This window comes from Limanda limanda, chromosome 4 (genome assembly GCF_963576545.1).
Source record: "Limanda limanda chromosome 4, fLimLim1.1, whole genome shotgun sequence".
Taxonomy (NCBI): Eukaryota; Metazoa; Chordata; class Actinopteri; order Pleuronectiformes; family Pleuronectidae; genus Limanda; species Limanda limanda.
The window spans coordinates 12,308,860-12,326,895 of NC_083639.1; the positions used below are offsets into that span (position 1 = coordinate 12,308,860).

The 18,036-nt window shown below is 42.6% G+C and overlaps 1 protein-coding gene across 1 annotated transcript in view; it reads left to right on the forward strand.

Annotated features, from left to right (window-relative positions):
- foxp4 (forkhead box P4) overlaps nt 1-13,178 on the forward strand; it is a 55,414-nt gene extending 42,236 nt beyond the window's left edge. Inside the window, exons 10-18 of the mRNA XM_061069246.1 lie at nt 955-1,042; nt 2,591-2,674; nt 4,894-5,119; nt 5,704-5,780; nt 5,871-5,972; nt 10,154-10,275; nt 10,906-10,972; nt 12,051-12,223; nt 13,008-13,178. Coding sequence (XP_060925229.1) covers nt 955-1,042; nt 2,591-2,674; nt 4,894-5,119; nt 5,704-5,780; nt 5,871-5,972; nt 10,154-10,275; nt 10,906-10,972; nt 12,051-12,223; nt 13,008-13,155 — 1,087 coding nt within the window. The 3' untranslated portion in view covers nt 13,156-13,178. The remainder of the gene's footprint in view (nt 1-954; nt 1,043-2,590; nt 2,675-4,893; nt 5,120-5,703; nt 5,781-5,870; nt 5,973-10,153; nt 10,276-10,905; nt 10,973-12,050; nt 12,224-13,007) is intronic.
- The last annotated feature ends 4,858 nt before the right edge of the window (nt 13,179-18,036 follow it).

The window sequence follows — 18,036 nt, forward strand, 5'->3', positions numbered from 1 at the left end:
AAGTGCAAGTGGGAAAGAGGGAGAGAGAGCCTGATCGAGAGTCACAGAGAGAGAGAGAGAGGGGGAGAGAAGGGTGAGATCATGTTTTTGTTATTATTATCGTGCACTTGTGTTGAGCCGTCTATCTGCCTGGATTAGCCATGCCATGACATCATTGTTTTTGTTTCATTTCCAGTCTTCGCCTGATATTGCCTAACTTTCTACTTTCTCGGAGAAACACACACGCTCACATGCACACACACTACAAACACACACACACACATTTCCTGGTGTTAGATACACTCACAGTATAAACAAGTCTAAAAGGCAGATTTATGAAGATTACAGGTTAACACCACATGATATCACAAAAACTGCTCTGATATATTGACACTTATGTATCTCACACAATCATATGAACACACACACCCACACACACTCACACACACAGGACTAGCGGGGGCAACCTGTGATTAACCTTGGCGATGACAAAGGGGAGAGAAAGGGATGAAGGAAGGGAGACAGGGAGGGGTGCGCTGGGAAAGATCAGAAGGTCTCGGGTCCTCCCACATTGGAGGAAACAAACAGCGCCACCATTTACACACACACATTCACACATGCACAGCAGTGTTAATAAGTGGAGTGGAGTTTCGCTCACAGAAAGTCTTAAGATAAGGCTCGGTGTGATAACACATGAGCTCATATCCAGGTGGTTGTCTTAGATCATGCCTCACTGAGCACCAGTGAAGTATACACACACAAAACACAGCTGCTGTGTCATTCCCTAGACAAAATAAACCTCCAAGATTATGATTTATTTATGTCTTACTGAAACGGCTCGTAGCTCCGTTTGTATAAAAGTCAAACGGCTGAGTTTTGTTACTTCATCATCCGGTCTGTTGACATGAGTGTTACTGGACTAGCAGCACTTTGATCGTCACATTTATATCTCCCCCCCCCCCTTCTCTCCTCCAGGCACTTGAACAATGAGCATGCCCTGGATGACCGCAGCACTGCTCAGTGCCGAGTCCAGATGCAGGTGGTTCAGCAGCTGGAAATACAGGTGAGCCAACACACACGCTCGAACTTAGACACTTAATTCACATCCGCTCACAAACAAAGTCTCGAGGACTGTTTCAGCCAGTCAATGGCAGTAACTTGTCGGAGGCAGGGCAGAGTTTATGGAGAGCAGTGGAGCTTGTAATTTAAAAGGAGCAGTCGGCAGGGAAGCTGCCATCGCTGCTCCAATTATAAAGCTGCTCCGGTCACCAGCAAGAGAGTGCGAGGCTGAGAGAGGGGAGGAGGGAGAAAGAGGAGAAAAGAGAAAAGGGAGAGAGAGAAAGAGAGAGACGAGCTAGAAAGTGGAGGACCAGGCTGCACTGCCTCTCTTGTTCTTAAAGTGGTTAATGCACGCAAACCTCCTGAAACATCTGAATGCTCCAGCAGAAGAAAAAAACACCAACACTGGATGAGATGTGAGTAGTAAGTAAGAAAAGTTCCAAAGTGAAGATACCAAACCTGTCCCTTCACACTCGTCTTGACATGGTTTCCAAAAAACGGCCCTGAATACTCCATTCACGTCATAGTGTAGTGTGAGGGGGGTGAAGGGGCTTAGAGGGGGGGGGGGTGGAACGGGGGCGGCGGCCCAGAATTAGGGTTAGAGTTGTTTGGTGGTGCTAGTAAACAGCGTTTAGCTGAGCCCCTCAAGCCACCACCAGGGAACGCAAAGTGACAGAGAGGCAGCTGGTGTCACAGCACATCACCATGGACGTCTCTCTCTCCCTAACATGTCACTTCATCCCTCAGCAGTCCACAGGAAGCCCACCACTCTACACTCCATACACTCACACGCCCACACCCACACGCACATGCAGACACACACACACACAAACACACACACACACACACACACACACACACACAGTCGTGTCTCCATGACTATCGAGGACATTACATTGATTTACATTGATTTGCTGGAGACTTACTCTAAACGTAACCATAGTTACTACATGCCTAACCCTAACCCTCACACTGAACTTATCCTAAACATAATCTTAACCTAAAACTTAACTTAAACAAACCTAACCTTAAAAGGTCTCTACCTCAAATGAAATGATTTAAGTTATGAGATCTCCTTTTGTGCCCCTATGAGGAAGACATGTCCCCATAATGAGTAATAACTGGACCACTCTCACACAGACCCACTCACATGCATGCAGCAGCACAGGCATCGTGATTGAGTTCCTCATATTTGCAAGTTGCCACAGATCACTGTTGTGTGTGTTTATGTATGTTAATGAGACAAATCAGTCTTACTTTAGATCCCATGTTTTTGGAGGCTTCAGGTGTGTAAGCATTCACTCGTGCACAAACACACAGGATGCAGCGTCTCCACAGGTTGTAGCAGGAGCAATTTAAATAGTGCTTTACAATGTCAAACAGGGACGAGTGTGTCTGCAGGCGAGTGTAAGAGTGTGTGAGGGAGAGAGAGCACCCGGTGCGGAGGCAGCTACCGCTCACACTTATCTCTCAACCAAAGGTGTAATTGTAAATCAATGTAATTGAGAAAAATGTGATTTCATAAAGATTACCATCCCTGTGTGTTTCCCAGCTGGCGAAAGAGAGTGAGCGACTCCAGGCCATGATGACCCACCTGCACATGCGCCCCTCAGAGCCAAAGCCTTTTAACCAACCTGTGAGTACACCACAGCACCCTGGACCCGACATTACATTATCACCCTCTGGCACAGAGCTTCCACTGTTACATCTCATTCACACACAAACTCTTCTTTTATCAGTTTCTTTACTGCTTAACCTTCCCAGGATACAACACTCCTCTTTTCCTGTCTAGCTTGATATCTGCACCCTCTACTGACCAGTGAGGGTTATTATATCATTAATAAATCACATAGACGACTTTCTGCTTGTCTCGTTCTACTCTTTTTTCCTCTTCTCTTTGTCCTTCTTGTTTTTTTCCTTCTCTCCTCTCTTTCTAAACTTCCCATTATACATTTGTGTTTCAGTCCTCAGAGAACGTGATAAATTTCAGCCGTTCACAGATTGTGTTGAAGCCCAGATTTGTGTTTGATTCAGCCTGTTCTTTTTAGAGAAAGCTGCCAGAGCAAACCCTCACAGCATTTTTAGTGTGCTGACAAAATGGAACGAAATTTGATGTGATGTGTGTGTGTGTGTCTGTGTCCACACTGCTTGGCAAAGTTGTTATTAGGTATCTAATGAATATTTCATTATTCAGATTGACGAGGAGTCTTATTAAAATATGAAGATGTTGAAATTAATTGTCAATTAGAGGTGGAGTGTCTTAATTTGAGGGGATATAAATGGGTGCAGCCGAGTGGCAACGCGTGTGTGTGTGTGTTTGTGTGTACTTTTGTGTGTCTGGGTGATGTGTTGATCACAGGGGGATCAGCTGCCATTAACATCTAATGGGAAATCAGGAAGAGGCGTGTTCTGTCACCACTGGAGACGAGCCTTGGGGTCAGGGATTGGAGGAGGAGGGGCAGGGGAGGAGCGTCAGGAATGGAAACAAAGCTTGGCCTCAATTAACAGGGTTCGACTGTTGCCGTGGTGATGTGGCAGGGTTGCGGCGTTAATGAAGTACCTGTTAAACAGCCCCCCCCCTCCAGTCAGCTTAAATGGTACGGAGAGGGGGCAGAGGAGAGAGAGAGAGGCAATTCACACATTTTACATACATATAGACAACACATGCACACACACATACACACTGTGGTTTTAATTAGTCCTAAGCTAGCATCCCTACAACGGTTGTCCCACAGAGACTGAGCGCACTGGTTTTTGTGTATGTGTGTGTGTGCTTGTGCAAGGCTCTGCTTAATTGGGCCGTATTAGCCGGTGAAGACTTTGCCATCCCAGAGTCTGTGAGTGTGTGTGTGTGTGTTCCCGTCTTACAAACATGCTGTCGTGTGGTTTTGTTTTTGTAAGCTGAGGGTTAATTGCAGCCAGCGCTATATATAAATATATGTTCATGTTGAGTGTGTGTGATTGTGTATGTGTGGTTCTGTACAAGGATGTGGGTTTGCTTTTGGGAACTGGTAGAGATGGAAATTCACGGGGAATATCAATGGTTTTATTATTTTTCGTGATGGTGTGAGTTTACATCAGTAACTCTTTCTGGATTTAGCTTCCCTACTGCTGTCAGTTCAACAACTTCAAATTGAAGGTCCTGCTGGCCCGTGTAGTTTCATGTCTGTGCTCTATGTTGGACAGAGCATTGGTACAACCCCAAATATGTCAATCTTCTTACACAACTAATCAACAAAACTGTTTAGAAACATTATCCACGAAGATATCTGTTATGTACACTATATGACACAAACAAATCATCTAATGCACTGGTATCACCTGACCCTGATCTTATCTACATGATGCTTCCCTGTATACAGCACCAGCAGATGGTGAAGCTTTAAACACGAGTGAAGCATCAGTCATATAAATAAAATCTTTGTCCCCAAACTAAGACAATTCTTCACACTTTGGACAGAAACAATTTTTTTTTAATCATAGCTTAGGGACACAAAGTCAATTAAGCCCCTTTGATTTGTAATAAAACGTTTTACACCTTTTGAGGATGATATCAGTCTGCTCAAGGTAAATTGATACATACTAGAATGATTACAATATAAGTACATTGGATAAGATGGAATTGTTTTGTATATCTACAATAATGCAGACATTTCCTTATTCTATTTAAATTATTATAATTTTTTAATTATATTTGAATGTATCGTTTTTTAATTTCTCTACTTTAAATTTTCTCTTGATTTTTTTATTTTTTTTTTATTTCACACGGATAGAAAAGCAATGAACCTTCTGTGGGGGACAAACAAGCTGAATCATCCCCCCTTATTTCTGTTTTCTGTCTCTGCCACTCTCCAGCTGAACCTGGCTTCCAGTGGCTCTCTGTTGAAGCGGGACAGCGATGCCTACTCAGAGGGCCTTCAGCACCCCCCCACCTCGGCCGCCACCCCCATCACCCCGCTGCGCCAGGGACCCTCGGTCATCAGCTCCTCCAGCCTGCACTCACACTCCCACTCCCACACGCACGGTGTCGGGCCCATACGGAGGCGCAACTCCGACAAGTATTGCACCCCCATCGCCTCAGGTAGACATTTCCCCTTACCTCACTCAGTGCCTTCCTCGTTGTGTCATTATCATATATTATCTAATTATTGATTAAATGATTAATAATAGACTCTAATTATGCTGTTTTTTAAAATCCAGCATTAGGTTTTTCTTCTTTTCCACAGTAATTACAGTACGTCTCCATTCAGCCATCACCTTTCATTCATGGCACAACTACTGATGTAGTTTTTCCTGCAGTAAAAAAAAGAAGAAAAGAAATAGAGATATACTGTAGCCCTTAGTTATGATGTCAAGTAGCAAAGCATTATACTTTAAGGTATGTGATGTAAAAGAATATCACATTCATTAGTATTACTGCAGCAAGTCTGTAAATGGTAACTAGGTGTAAAGACCTATATCAAACAACTCAAAACACACTGTTCGATTTTATTTTTTTCAGACACAGTTTTAATATTTTGAACCATTGTATTGATCCTTACTTTTTTTTAAATTTATTAACGTTTACATTAAATGTTATTTGGTAAATGTTACACCACACACTCATAATTTGTAAATATGTAGCTCACCTCACTTAATTTCCTACGATGTTTCCTGTTTTTTCAGAGCTGGCTCAGAACTGTGAGTTCTACAAGAACGCTGATGTCAGGCCTCCCTTTACCTACGCCTCTCTTATACGTCATGTAAGTCTCTCTTCAGATCCGTTTGCACCATCTCTTCTCTCCATCTGGGATCTCCTCTACATTTTGTCCGCTCTCTCTTCCTGTCCTCAGGCCATTCTGGAGTCCCCAGACAGACAGCTGACTCTCAATGAAATCTACAACTGGTTTACACGGAAGTTTGCCTACTTCAGGAGAAACACAGCAACATGGAAGGTAAGGGCGCATTAGATACACCCTGACTTTCACTACATCCTTCAAATGGGGCTTAAAAAAACAAACATGCTGTTGAGGAGGGCCTGCTCTCTGGTGATGAGGGAACAGGACAGTGTTTTGAGGCAGCGGATGAGAGGAACTGAAAACCATCCTGGACAGCCTCTCTCATCCCCTCTCTTCTGAACTGAGGCAGCTCAGGATCACATTCAGCCACAGACTCATCCAGCCACGTACCTCAAAGTGCATGGGGGGGGCTCCTTTGTGCCATCATAATGAATGCATAACGCCACAGCCCCTCACAGTCTAAGACTCAAATCTTTATATTGCAAAAATATAAAAAAGTCTAATATTGTATATAGTATTTCTATTTTTATCTTGTTTTTTCTAGACTCTGTTTCAATTCATATTTTCTTTCCAGCTACATTTTCTACCAGCGGATCAATATTTATTTTATCTTATCTTATCTTATTTACATATATATGCTTAAATCGAACTAAACTCAATAATCCCTTTATTAAACATAAATTCCATTAATGCTGAACCAATATTATGTAAATCCCCCAAGCTCACTTTATGCTACAAAAGGATATTCTTGAAAAGTAAAAATTTAACGATGAAAGATAGAAACCAGACAAGTTCATGCCGGTTCTCAGCGTATTTAGAAAACGTAAGTTTGGATACGGTTCAGACTCAATCAGAGCTAAATGTGTACAAAGTGAATGTGGTCTGTGCCCACTGATGAAGCCCTTCACTAAAGTCGATGCCAGCTGAGAATTGTTCGACCACGATGAGAGAGAAAAAAAAAATTACAAAATTAGTGGGCCAGGTTTTACTGTTATTTTAAACACTGAGGCCAAGTGAGTCACTTTGTAGAAAATGGAGTCTCTCCCTGAAGCCTGTTCTTACAATGATTCAAGAACACACGTGTTCTTGTTCCTCATTCTTCAAACGCTGACTCTGCTCTGCTCTGCAAAAGATATGACTGATATGACAGTTAATGGTTGTTTCTGGTCTTTATGAGAAGCTTTCCTACGTTTCTCCTCATTCCCTCCATCCTTCTTTCTTCCGTTCTCCCACTCCGTCTCTCTCCCTATCAGCCATAAACAATTCCCTCACCTCGAACATGGCACATGGAGAGTCGGCCCCGCTCGTCCCAGTAGAGCCACATCTAGCCGTGATAAAGCCTCATTATAGAAATGCACATACAGAGCTGGTGCACACACACACACACACACACCGGATTCTTTCCCACACACACTACTGGCCTGATCCCACCATCGTAGGTGCTGACCCATTTCTGAAGAAACCTCACACTAATTTGAGTGTCACTTCCTCCAGAGAGAGGGAAAGGGAGAGAGTTGGGTGGTGGGGGAGGAGGGGTTGAGGAGAGAACCCCGGCCTTCCTCTAATAGCCCCTAAAACCAAGAGAGGGGAGGTGACGGGACGACGGCGTGGTGTGGAGGGGGTTAAGAGACGGGGGCAGCCAGGAATATCTTTAGTTCCTCATCTGACTTTTATGAATTTTAACTATTAATGTCTGGTGTCTGCTTCCTGCGCCGCTGGCCTCGCAGACCTTTAAATATAGCTTGCCGCGGCCTTATGTATTTCTTATAGCGGCTCGCCGAGTCAAATAGAGCCGCAGAGATGTATGTCCTTTAATAAGCTGTTATATTTCATGAGGAGAGCAGCGGTGTCAGGGAGTGGAAGTCATTGATCAGAGAAACCGAGGGAAAGAGAATGAGAAAGGGACGAGAGAGAGAGAAAAAGAGAGGGATGATTGAGGGAGGAGGAGAGCTGAGTGTTATTTCAAGGTGCTACATAATGAGACGGAAGCCTGAAAGAAGAGGTTTCATTCCGTTTGTCACTCTTTATTTCTAGATGCACTTGAGGGGTCAATTGATGCCACATGTAAAATTGTAATAAGCAATAATAATAATAATAATAATAGTATGAGTAAAATATCAAGAAAAGCTGTACATAAGAATTAAATTAATGGGATTAAAAATCCAATTAGTTCTATATAAAAGGCTTCACTTTGAACTCTAGTGGTGGAACATAATTCATGCATCTCAATTCTAATATAGTACTAATATTTTACAGCTTTAGTTGCAAGTTACTTTGTAAATTAAGATACATTTCATAGACAACATCATACAAAACCTAGAAATAGAACTACATAACTGTATTTGGGTACCTTGATGTGTGTGTGCTGCCTTAATTAAAGCATCAGTAGAAATCATACAAAAATATGAAATACAATTGCATTTGTAGTCAGAGTTTTTCTGGAAAGTTTAACTTAAATATTGGAATATCAATATTTTCAACGCGCTTCCCTTAAGAAAGGAATTTTGATTAAATTTTTTCTGCTGTTCAACACTTACCTTTCAAGATATCACACATTTTATACTTGTTTCTTCATGATTTTAATCATCATCCTATCTGCTCACATATATTTCTGTTTACGATCATATGCCAGGAGCCCATCCCATCATGCAACAGGCAGAAACACAACTCAATTATCTCAGATCTGTAATATTTACTGTATACAAAACACAAGTCAAAAACATCTACCTGCGTCCAGCCCCTTCCCCCCCTCCCAGCCTGAGGGAGTGGAGATGAGTGGCACATGTGCAGCGACCCACTGTAAATGACTGCCAATGTTTTAACTGGGAGAATTAGGCTTTCATCACGGAGACGAATGCAAATAGCACTGCAGTAGCACTGGTGTCTGGCGTGAGCGTGTGTGTGTGTATGTGTGTGTGTGTGTGTTTGTGTGTTTGCACTGTCAGGGTGGCGGGCAGAGATTGGGGTCAGACTCATTTACAAAACTTAGCATCACAGCTCGGGGGTTGAGGGGATGCGGGGGAGAAAGGGTTCCTCTACTGATTATGGCTTGTGTAATTACGTGTGTGTGTGTGTAAGTGTGTGTGTGTGTGTGTGTGTGTAATTATGGCGTGGAGTGATGCATGCCTGGCCTGTCCCTCTCTCTCGGCTTAGAACAGCGTGTCAGAGAGAATATGCAGGATTTAATTATAGACGAATTAAAATTGGTAATGAAATTGGGCATGAACAAACTACAAATAGCAGATGAAAAGGGAGGCCTGTCCCTGGGGGGGTGAGACAAAGATAGCGGTGTGCCTGCCTGCTTGCCCGTCTGAGTGCCTGTGTCTCTGTGTGTGTGTGTGTGTGTGTGTGTGTGTGTGTGTGTGTGCGTGCGAGTGTGTGTGCGTGTGTGTGTGTGTGTGTGTGTGTGTGTGTGCTGATGATGACTGATTATACATTTTCTGAGATAAAATAACGCTACCAGAGAATTGCTGCCTTGCATTAGCACTGTACACGGAGCTACAGTATGTGTGTGTTTATAAGAAGTGATGGGTAAAGAAGGACCATTATTCTCTGGTGACACGTCGCATAAAGTCACCTCACAAAAAGCTGAGAAGCATTGTTTGTACTGAGCACACGTTGAGTGAGTGTTCTTACCTCCAGCAAGGTAATGACTTCAAAAACAACAGTTTTCCGCTCGTGTTTTGAGTTCACACGTCGAAGTCATGGAATATTGTGGCAACTGAAGATGCATGTTTCAGACAAAAAACAACTTGGAGGTTAGGTTATCAGGCAACACCTGGGAATTACAGGTAACTCATCAAATTGTTTCACTTTACAGGAAAAGTTTACAATGTCATTCCATCTTGGCATTAAAAGGTCTTTAAGGTGATTTCTTCCACTGTGAGCCAGACTGTCAGTGTGCTGGAATATTTGTGAGCTGTGGGAAAAGAAAGAACAACATTTTAATGCTGATTTAACAACATAAAAATTTCTGTGTAAATAGTCAAAAGGAAAAATATTTCTTGGAAATAATATAAAATACAGAAACAAAAGTAGGAGGCCACGCCAAGACCCTTTGATAAACCACATTTAAATTCACTAGATCCAGATTCTTATTTGGATCTTCACCAAATTGCACAAACTCAAAAATATCAGTCTTCCACTTGAAAAATCCATCTCGCAATGTTAGAGACAGAAAATAAACATTCTGGATCTGCCCCCTGATCTCGATCCACACCATCATTTTATGGGTTCTTCCTTGGGTCATGCTCCACTCCTCCACAAAATGTCACGGTTATCAGTTGAAACAGGATTGCTGGCCTTCAGTCCTAATAAAGCTCTCTCTCTTTTCCCAGAATGCTGTGCGCCACAACCTGAGTCTGCACAAGTGTTTTGTTCGTGTTGAGAACGTGAAGGGAGCCGTGTGGACTGTGGATGAAGTCGAATACCAAAAGAGGAGACCACCAAAGATGACCGGGTAAGAACGCACACGGTCACATACATGCATGCACTCACACACACACAAACACACACACACATATATATGCGCACACTGTCATGCACACATTTAAGAGGAGTGAGATGGGAGTGTGAGCTTATGGATGCTGGCACGATGATTGCCTAAATGGTCCCTCTATTATTACCCAGAGGCCAACTCAGCAATCATTGAGAGTAAGAGTGCTGCTGACTTGTGTATGTACTCTACGTGGTGTGTGTGTGTGTGTGTTGTGTGTTTTTCCCTGTTTGTCGACACCATTAGTAAGCAGCTGTGTGAGATGCAAGAGAGCAAAAAACCTTGTTAGCGTGTGTAAACAGATGTTCTCTCCAACCGCCAGAGAAACCAGGGATAATTACTCGCGCACGCACACACACACACACACACACACACACACCTGCGCACCAGATATCAAACACTTTCTCTGTGTGTGTTTTAGCATCTGTTTACAGTCTGTGTATGTTTCTACTTGTAACAAACATATTTGTGAGATTTGTCAGAGCACTTTGGCTGAGGTGCCATCTTCCAACATGTGCAATTAATCTGTGATTCTCACCCGTCTCTCTCTCTCTCTCTCTCTCTTTCCCCTTGTGCGTGTCTGTGTGTGTGTAGAAGTCCCACTCTGGTGAAAAACATGATTTCAGGCCTGGGCTTTGGATCCCTAAACGCTAGCTACCAGGTAAGGAATGCCCTCTGCTCCTCTTTCTCTCTCCCTCTCTCTCTCTCTCTCTCTCTCGCTCACACACACACACACACACACACCGTACACACACACACACACACACACACACACACACACACACACACACACACAGGGCAGCCAATCGCAATCAAGGGCACTGATATCAATTCCCTCTCATAATTAGCAGATTCCCTAACGACATTCACGCCACCTCCTTCTCCCACATCAACACATTCTCACCTCCCACCTCACTTTCTCTCACACACGCCACCCCACCTCCACACACACACACACACACACACACACAGACACACACACACACTCGACCCATCTCACACCAAACCCACACACGCTTGCAATTTTGCGACTGAGATGATTTATAGCGTCAAGTAGTTGTCAATTAAGGTTACTGCATATAATTATCGCATGTCCCAGAAAATCCATCTCTGAGTGAGAATTCCCCTCCTTCTCTCTTTACCACACTTTATTTCCTGTGTGAGAAGTGAAGGTGGAGTCCGCCTCACATCTGCAGCTGGATGTGAGTGTGTAAAGCTGTGACCTGTTGTTTCACTTGTTGTTTCACTGCTTGTGTGTGTGTTCTTGTCAGGCTCTCTCCATGTTCCTTCATTGGAACACACACACACTCACTCTGTTGAGTGTGTGTTGACTTAAATGTTATAGTACAAGCTATGGTGTGGAAAGTACTGTATATAAGTGCCCCCTAGTGGTTTGTCAAGTGAACTAGCAAGTGAGTGGATTCAAAAGCTGCCCATGAGAAAGCGCTCTCATCAGCACATTAAGAAACACTCATCAGTCATTGTGAAGATTTACTATGCTATGTTTTACATTATGTGTCAATTGATCTTAAAAAACAATTATTATTAATGTTTAAATATATTAAAATAATAATGAGTCGAATGTTTCTGGTTCTGGTGGACAGCGTTTTTATTTATTATTCATGTATTTATTTATTCATTTATTCATTTTCTTATCTAATTTGATATGTCATAATTGTAGAAAACAAACATAACCCGGCTCCAATTTGATTTGACTTTGTGTGTGTGTGTGTGTGTAGGCGGCGCTGGCAGAGAGCAGTCTGTCCCTGCTGAACAGCTCTCCCCTGGTGAGCCCCCCCTCTGCGGCCAGCCTCAACATGATGCACGTGGGCCACGACGATGTCAGTTCCACTGTGGAGCAGGTCAACAGCAACGGCAGCTGCAGCCCCACGCTCAGCCCTCACCAGTACAGGTACTTACTACACACACACATGTTCAAGCAGACAGACTACTTTAACCTGTGCCTGAGTTTAAAGATAATTACTGTCTGCATAACGCTCAGTCTCAAACTAATATTGTTATTTTCATCAGTGTGAATCTAGATACAATAGCGATGGTGCTATAGTGATATTATTACTATTATCTTAATTTAAGATGTCTTACCAGAGAAATATTTTACATGTAATTTAAAAGAATTTAGCACAACAGGACAGAATCTAACACATTTGAGGAAAATGTGTCTCCCACTGCTTAGATGCTGCTCACCTAAAATTCTAATTTCACTGGAGAATGTCGGCTCTGTAATGATCTGTGTGCTGTTGTGATGTTTTTTTATTGCATGAAATACTGAATATTCACATTTGTTTTTTCACAACTTTGTATAGGTTATGAACATATTTAAAACAATTCTAGGTTTTGCACTATTTTATATCACAACATGATATGACAATGATTATAAAATGACATGCAGTTTTCTACTCTGGTATTTTCTACCAAAGTTACCCAAACTCACCACATCATATTTTCCTAAATCAAACATTACCTATGAGATTTTACTATTTAGCCTGCATGACTTGTAATTTCCATTGCACATTTGTGAGCAAATCACAATTAAACTACCTGGGTCAGTTGATCCTATAATTAGCATCAGCATATTTGGCAGCAGTTTCATCAAGATATAAAGTCTGCTGCTGGCATATGCTCTTTAAAACTTCCCCTTTTCCTTTCCTAATGTCAGCCTGCTCTATCTCCTTCAGCCACCCGGTGCACGTGAAGGAGGAGCCCACTGATGTGGATGAGGACGGTCGGCCAGTCTCCCTCATGGTTGGGGTCACACACAGCATGCCATTGCCGAGCGACGAGCGCGATCTGGAGGAGGATCTTCCCAACGAGGACCTGGAGTAGGACAGATCCGGAGGGACGGGACACACAGCGAGATCAATCCCCCCCCCCGAGCCCTCTCTTCAGCCTGAAGAGGAAAAAATAGCGACAGTACACTTGTGAGAAAAAGAGAGAAAAAAAGAGAATGTTATTTTTTGTTTTGAAGAAAATGCAAGCAACCAAGGATGACATTGAGAAACACCAAACAGGGTTAGATGACCTCCGTTACTTTCAGACACAAAAAGAGAAGACTGTGGAGCACTGCTTTACCTCCATGTGTTTCTTTTCCGACACTTGGCTCAGAGGTGTAACACCACTTAATGCATACACACTCACACGCACACGCACACAGACACACACTCATTCATTGCTCACCATGTTTCGTTATCCTCCCTGGTAACATCAGCCTCTGTGTAGAGACCCCTAGAGGCGTCGACACACACACACACTCTCTCTCTTTTTCTCGCCCCACCACTCTGCACACACCCTGCTCACTGTCGTCTCGGGCTGCCTGGGCAGCCGCTTTATCTCTAATCGTCAGTTGAGAAGACACACAGATGCGTGTGTGAGTGTGTGTGAGAATGGAAAAAGACACACCGGATCATGTGTATATAGATTTGGAGCAGTCATCGGGGGCTGTGCAGTATACCTCTCCTTCTTCCCCCTCTTGAGTCAATCAGTTGCTTTTTCATTTTTATTTGATTCGATCAAAATGAAACTGTTGGGCCTCGAGATAGGAAGGAAGGAAGGGAGGAAGGAGGGAAGGAAGGAAGGGTGCTTTTAAAGATGACCTCCATCAGTGCTCCAAGCCCTCGACGACACCCAACGATCGGACCCCGGTCTGCGCCCGAACTTCTGCTCCCAGCAAGACACTTAGTGTTGGACATCTTTTAAACTCTTTGCTTCTAAGTGAGGAAAGCAAAACCCATTTTCAACCCACCTCCATCCCACCCCCCACCCCCCAAAAGATAATGCAGGAATAGGACCATTTGGTGCTGTCCTTCTCCTCTCCTCCGTGTAGGGATGGAGTGATGAGCTTGGAACACTTGACGTGCGAGAAGAAAAAGAGAGGAGGCTGATAGAAAAGAGGGAGGAAGCATCTACAGAAATATTGTGACTAAAAAAGAAAACTGTTCATGATTATGGAGTATAACAAGAAAAAAACGTGTGGTAGCTTTTGTCATTTCCTTTTTTTATTTGATGTTATGTTGACGATGTTATTATCATTTTTTGAGGATCAATATTTCCATGGTGGCGTTCTGTTTCAACGTACCTTTTCTAAGAATGCTGTTTTTTTGTTTTTGTGTTGTAATTTGTTTGATTTACTCCGGTTGCTCACACCATTCCAAATGAGTATTGGCAAAAAAAGAGAGAAAGAAATGAAAGCGCAGTATTGTCCCAACTTGTGACCCCGCCCCTCTCCCGTTTCTGTCCCAAGTGTAGCAGGCAAGAAATTTGGAAATAGCACTTAAAGTTTCCATTATCCAGACAGATTATTTAACAGCTGAATATTTTTTGTGTTAATTCTCTCTCATTCACTTGTTTTTCGGTTGTCTATTTAGTTGAGAAATATCAGTGATGCTTTAAAAAATATATATTATTACTGCAGTCAGAGAATACCTCATCCCAAGAAGGCTCCGCCTGGAACTGTGTCCAAATTGATAAAGAGATAAAGGGGAATTCTTTCTGTGGGACACCAAATGTGGCAACTCTGCTGGGCTTCAGACTCAAAGCTCTATGGTTGTAATTGTTACTGTGTAGAAGCTATCTGCAATTCACTGTGTGAGTTTGTGTTAAAGGAATAGCACGTGAGATTTTTTTTTCTTTTTTTGTTTTCTGTGAGCATAAAAGCATTACTTTTCTCTACAGTGCCATACCAAATTTTAACATTTATTTGAATCTGTTCTCTGCTTGTTCCCGTTTTTATTTTTGTTACAGGTAACCAAAGAAATATGTAGAAAACCAAAAACCCTGTAGTTTATTTTGCCCCTTTTTGAGTTTCCCCCCCCTTTTTTTTCCTTCTTCCTCTTAAAGAACTGGCCAAAAGACAACAAACCAGGAGTTTGAATTCCTATTATTGTATTCCCATAAATTATACATGATTTACTGTGCTGACCATTCCAAAAACCAAAGTGTGTGAAGCAAACTCGACTTTGGAGACATGAAAGCTTTTTACAAAAGTGTTTATGAATAACTCGCATTAGGTATGAGGCCAAAAAAAACCTAGTATTAAAAAACCTCCCGCAGTTCCTCGAAAATAATAAGAGTACAAAAATAGCACTTAGAGGTGAAACTCCCGCTCTCAGGCTAAACTGTATTCCAAACAATCCAAGGATTGGCCCGAGTAGTGTGAGCAGACCTGAGTCTGAGGCACGCGTGACGTGTTTGAGCACATGTAACAAATAGAGACGTTAAACACTTACAAGCTGTTTCTCTGGTGCTGTCATAACTAACAATTGAGTTTTTTAAAAGTAGGAAATAAACATGCTCTCTTAATCTGCATGTCGTATTTACAGGAAGAGGAAGTGGACTGCGTTGTGGTTACAGAACTCACGTCTTTCAACCAATCCAAATGAATATTAGGGAAAAACTAAAAAAAACAATACCAATGTAAGAGGAAAAACAACCAAGGGACATCATGTGATTCAAAGTTGGGCTCATATTTTCATACTTTTTGTCAAACTCTCTCTTGCACTCTTATTTAACTAACAAACCTTTCTGATGACTTTGTGTTCAAACGGGACTGTTTCCTGTCACATTAGAGACTGATTTCTGACAAAGTACAAAGTGGCAGACAGACATCTTGAAACGAGATAAAAATAAAAACCAAAAATAACACTACCTCCTTTTCGAAAAACAGTTCAACACATAGCCAATGGGAGACTGAACTCTCTTAGAATATGTTTTATTTTTTTTTCCTCTCCATTCTTCCTTGATGATAATAATGAATGCCAAAATTGTGTCGCGCTTACTGTATGACTGACGAGAGAAAAAAAAGAAGCTATTTGGTGATCCGGACTCCCCATCACATCTGCTTGAGCCCAAAAACATAGAGATGTTTCACTTTCCATGGAATTTAAAAACGACTACCTCTCCTTTAAACCACATCTAAAGCACTCTCTATGTCTCACAGTGTGTTGTGAAGCGCTCGCTACTTCTATAAAAGTTTTCTATCAGCTGTGTGAACCTGACCGTGCTCCTGCGCCTGATTAGCACTGAGCTATGTGAGCAGCCTCTGAACCGTGTGCTTCGACTGTATGTGTGCATATTAATGATGGCAGCCAATGAGAAGCCGCTCGTTAATGGCCGCGTGGCGTTGCAGGGAGCTGGCTGTCAGGGGTAATGATGGGCAGAATATATCAGACACACACACAAACAGGGACACACACACACAGATAGCGTAGACGCAGGGCTATGGGTTAGTGCAAACAGAGGCTCTGACCATCCAGATATCCAAAGACCCACATCCACAGCAGTCACCCCAACCCCCCCCCCCACCACCACCACCACCCATCACCAAAACGCTCGCAGAGGCGCTTAATGAACCACATCACTACCAGTAGTAATATCCAAACCAAGAGGAACTGCTGCATCCAGTACATAGATGATCTCTGACTCGTGCTTTAAGGTACACCTGTAAACAAAGCTGTTTTATAAAGATGTAGATTGTTCACAGGTCGCCATGTAAGACTTCTGTTTTGATTTTTTTTTTCTCTCCAGCTCGGCATAACATGATGTATTCTTGTATAGTAGTGCTTGACCTATCTCTCCAGGGCATTCTTTCTCATTTTGTCCTTTCATTTTCTCTTCTTTTTTTGGGGTTTGTTTGTTTTGTTTTTCTCCTCTGCACCTGTTTAGCTATTGTAAAGCTTTCAGCTCTGATTCCTATACTGTACTGCTAATGCTGAAGTATATGTATTTATCATATTAAGTGCTGCAGATATCTTGGTTTTAATAGTTTCTTTTGTTTTCATTTTTTCAGTTCTTCATAAAACGTCTGGGACGCTGATTTTTTAAGTGTATTATCTCTAAAAAAATTAAAAGATTAAAAGTTAGATCAGTGGTTTAGGTAACACCTGTTTGTATATTTATCTTAGCTAGGTCTATTTTGATACTTTTTTGTCTCTGTACTGCATTTATGCATTTTTAAGGAAAGAAAAAAAACAAATGGAAAACAAAACAAAAAAGTTACTTCATTATGTATTGATACCTCAGAAGGACTTTTTCTCTAAAGACAGGACCAAAACCTCCAAAAAGAAAAAGAGAAAGAGGAAAAAAAATGTAAGAATATGTAGCCCCTCTCTTGCTTTAAAAAATGCAGAGCTCTAGAAAGGTATTGCTGTTGGTCCTTTCAGGTGCCAAAATATGTCCCAGCTTCCTTGTGACCCCCCCTCCCTTTGACCCCTGACCCCTGTCATTCCTGTGCTGAACTCTGACCCCGCAGAGCTGTCAATCGTCTGCAGGTGAGATGTTGCTGTGGCTGAGTCCCACCGAGCACCCTGCTGCCGGCGACCAGTCGCAAACCGCATCTCCCCGTCCCGAGATTGCAGATCCAAGACTGACACTGTGGCAGTTTTTTGATACTCCTCCTCTCTGCGTGAAGTCTCAATACCAAAATGTGGAACGGCTCCCAGAGATGCAGCTCATCTTCTGACTACCAAAGGCATTGCGAGCCAACATTGCTTAGTCCAAACCCCTGAACTCTAACCAAACTGTAACCAAACCAATGCCACAAACGTAACCAAACAAACGCTGAGCTACTTCCAAAACTCTCTGACTTCACTGATCACCTTTACAGATAGCTGTTATCTCTCGTACATCCACGTGTTGGTGTTGTAGGATCCAGGTCTGTGTCCCGATTGGGCTGGCGAGTGAGTCAAAGGACGTGGGGAACCCAGATCCTGA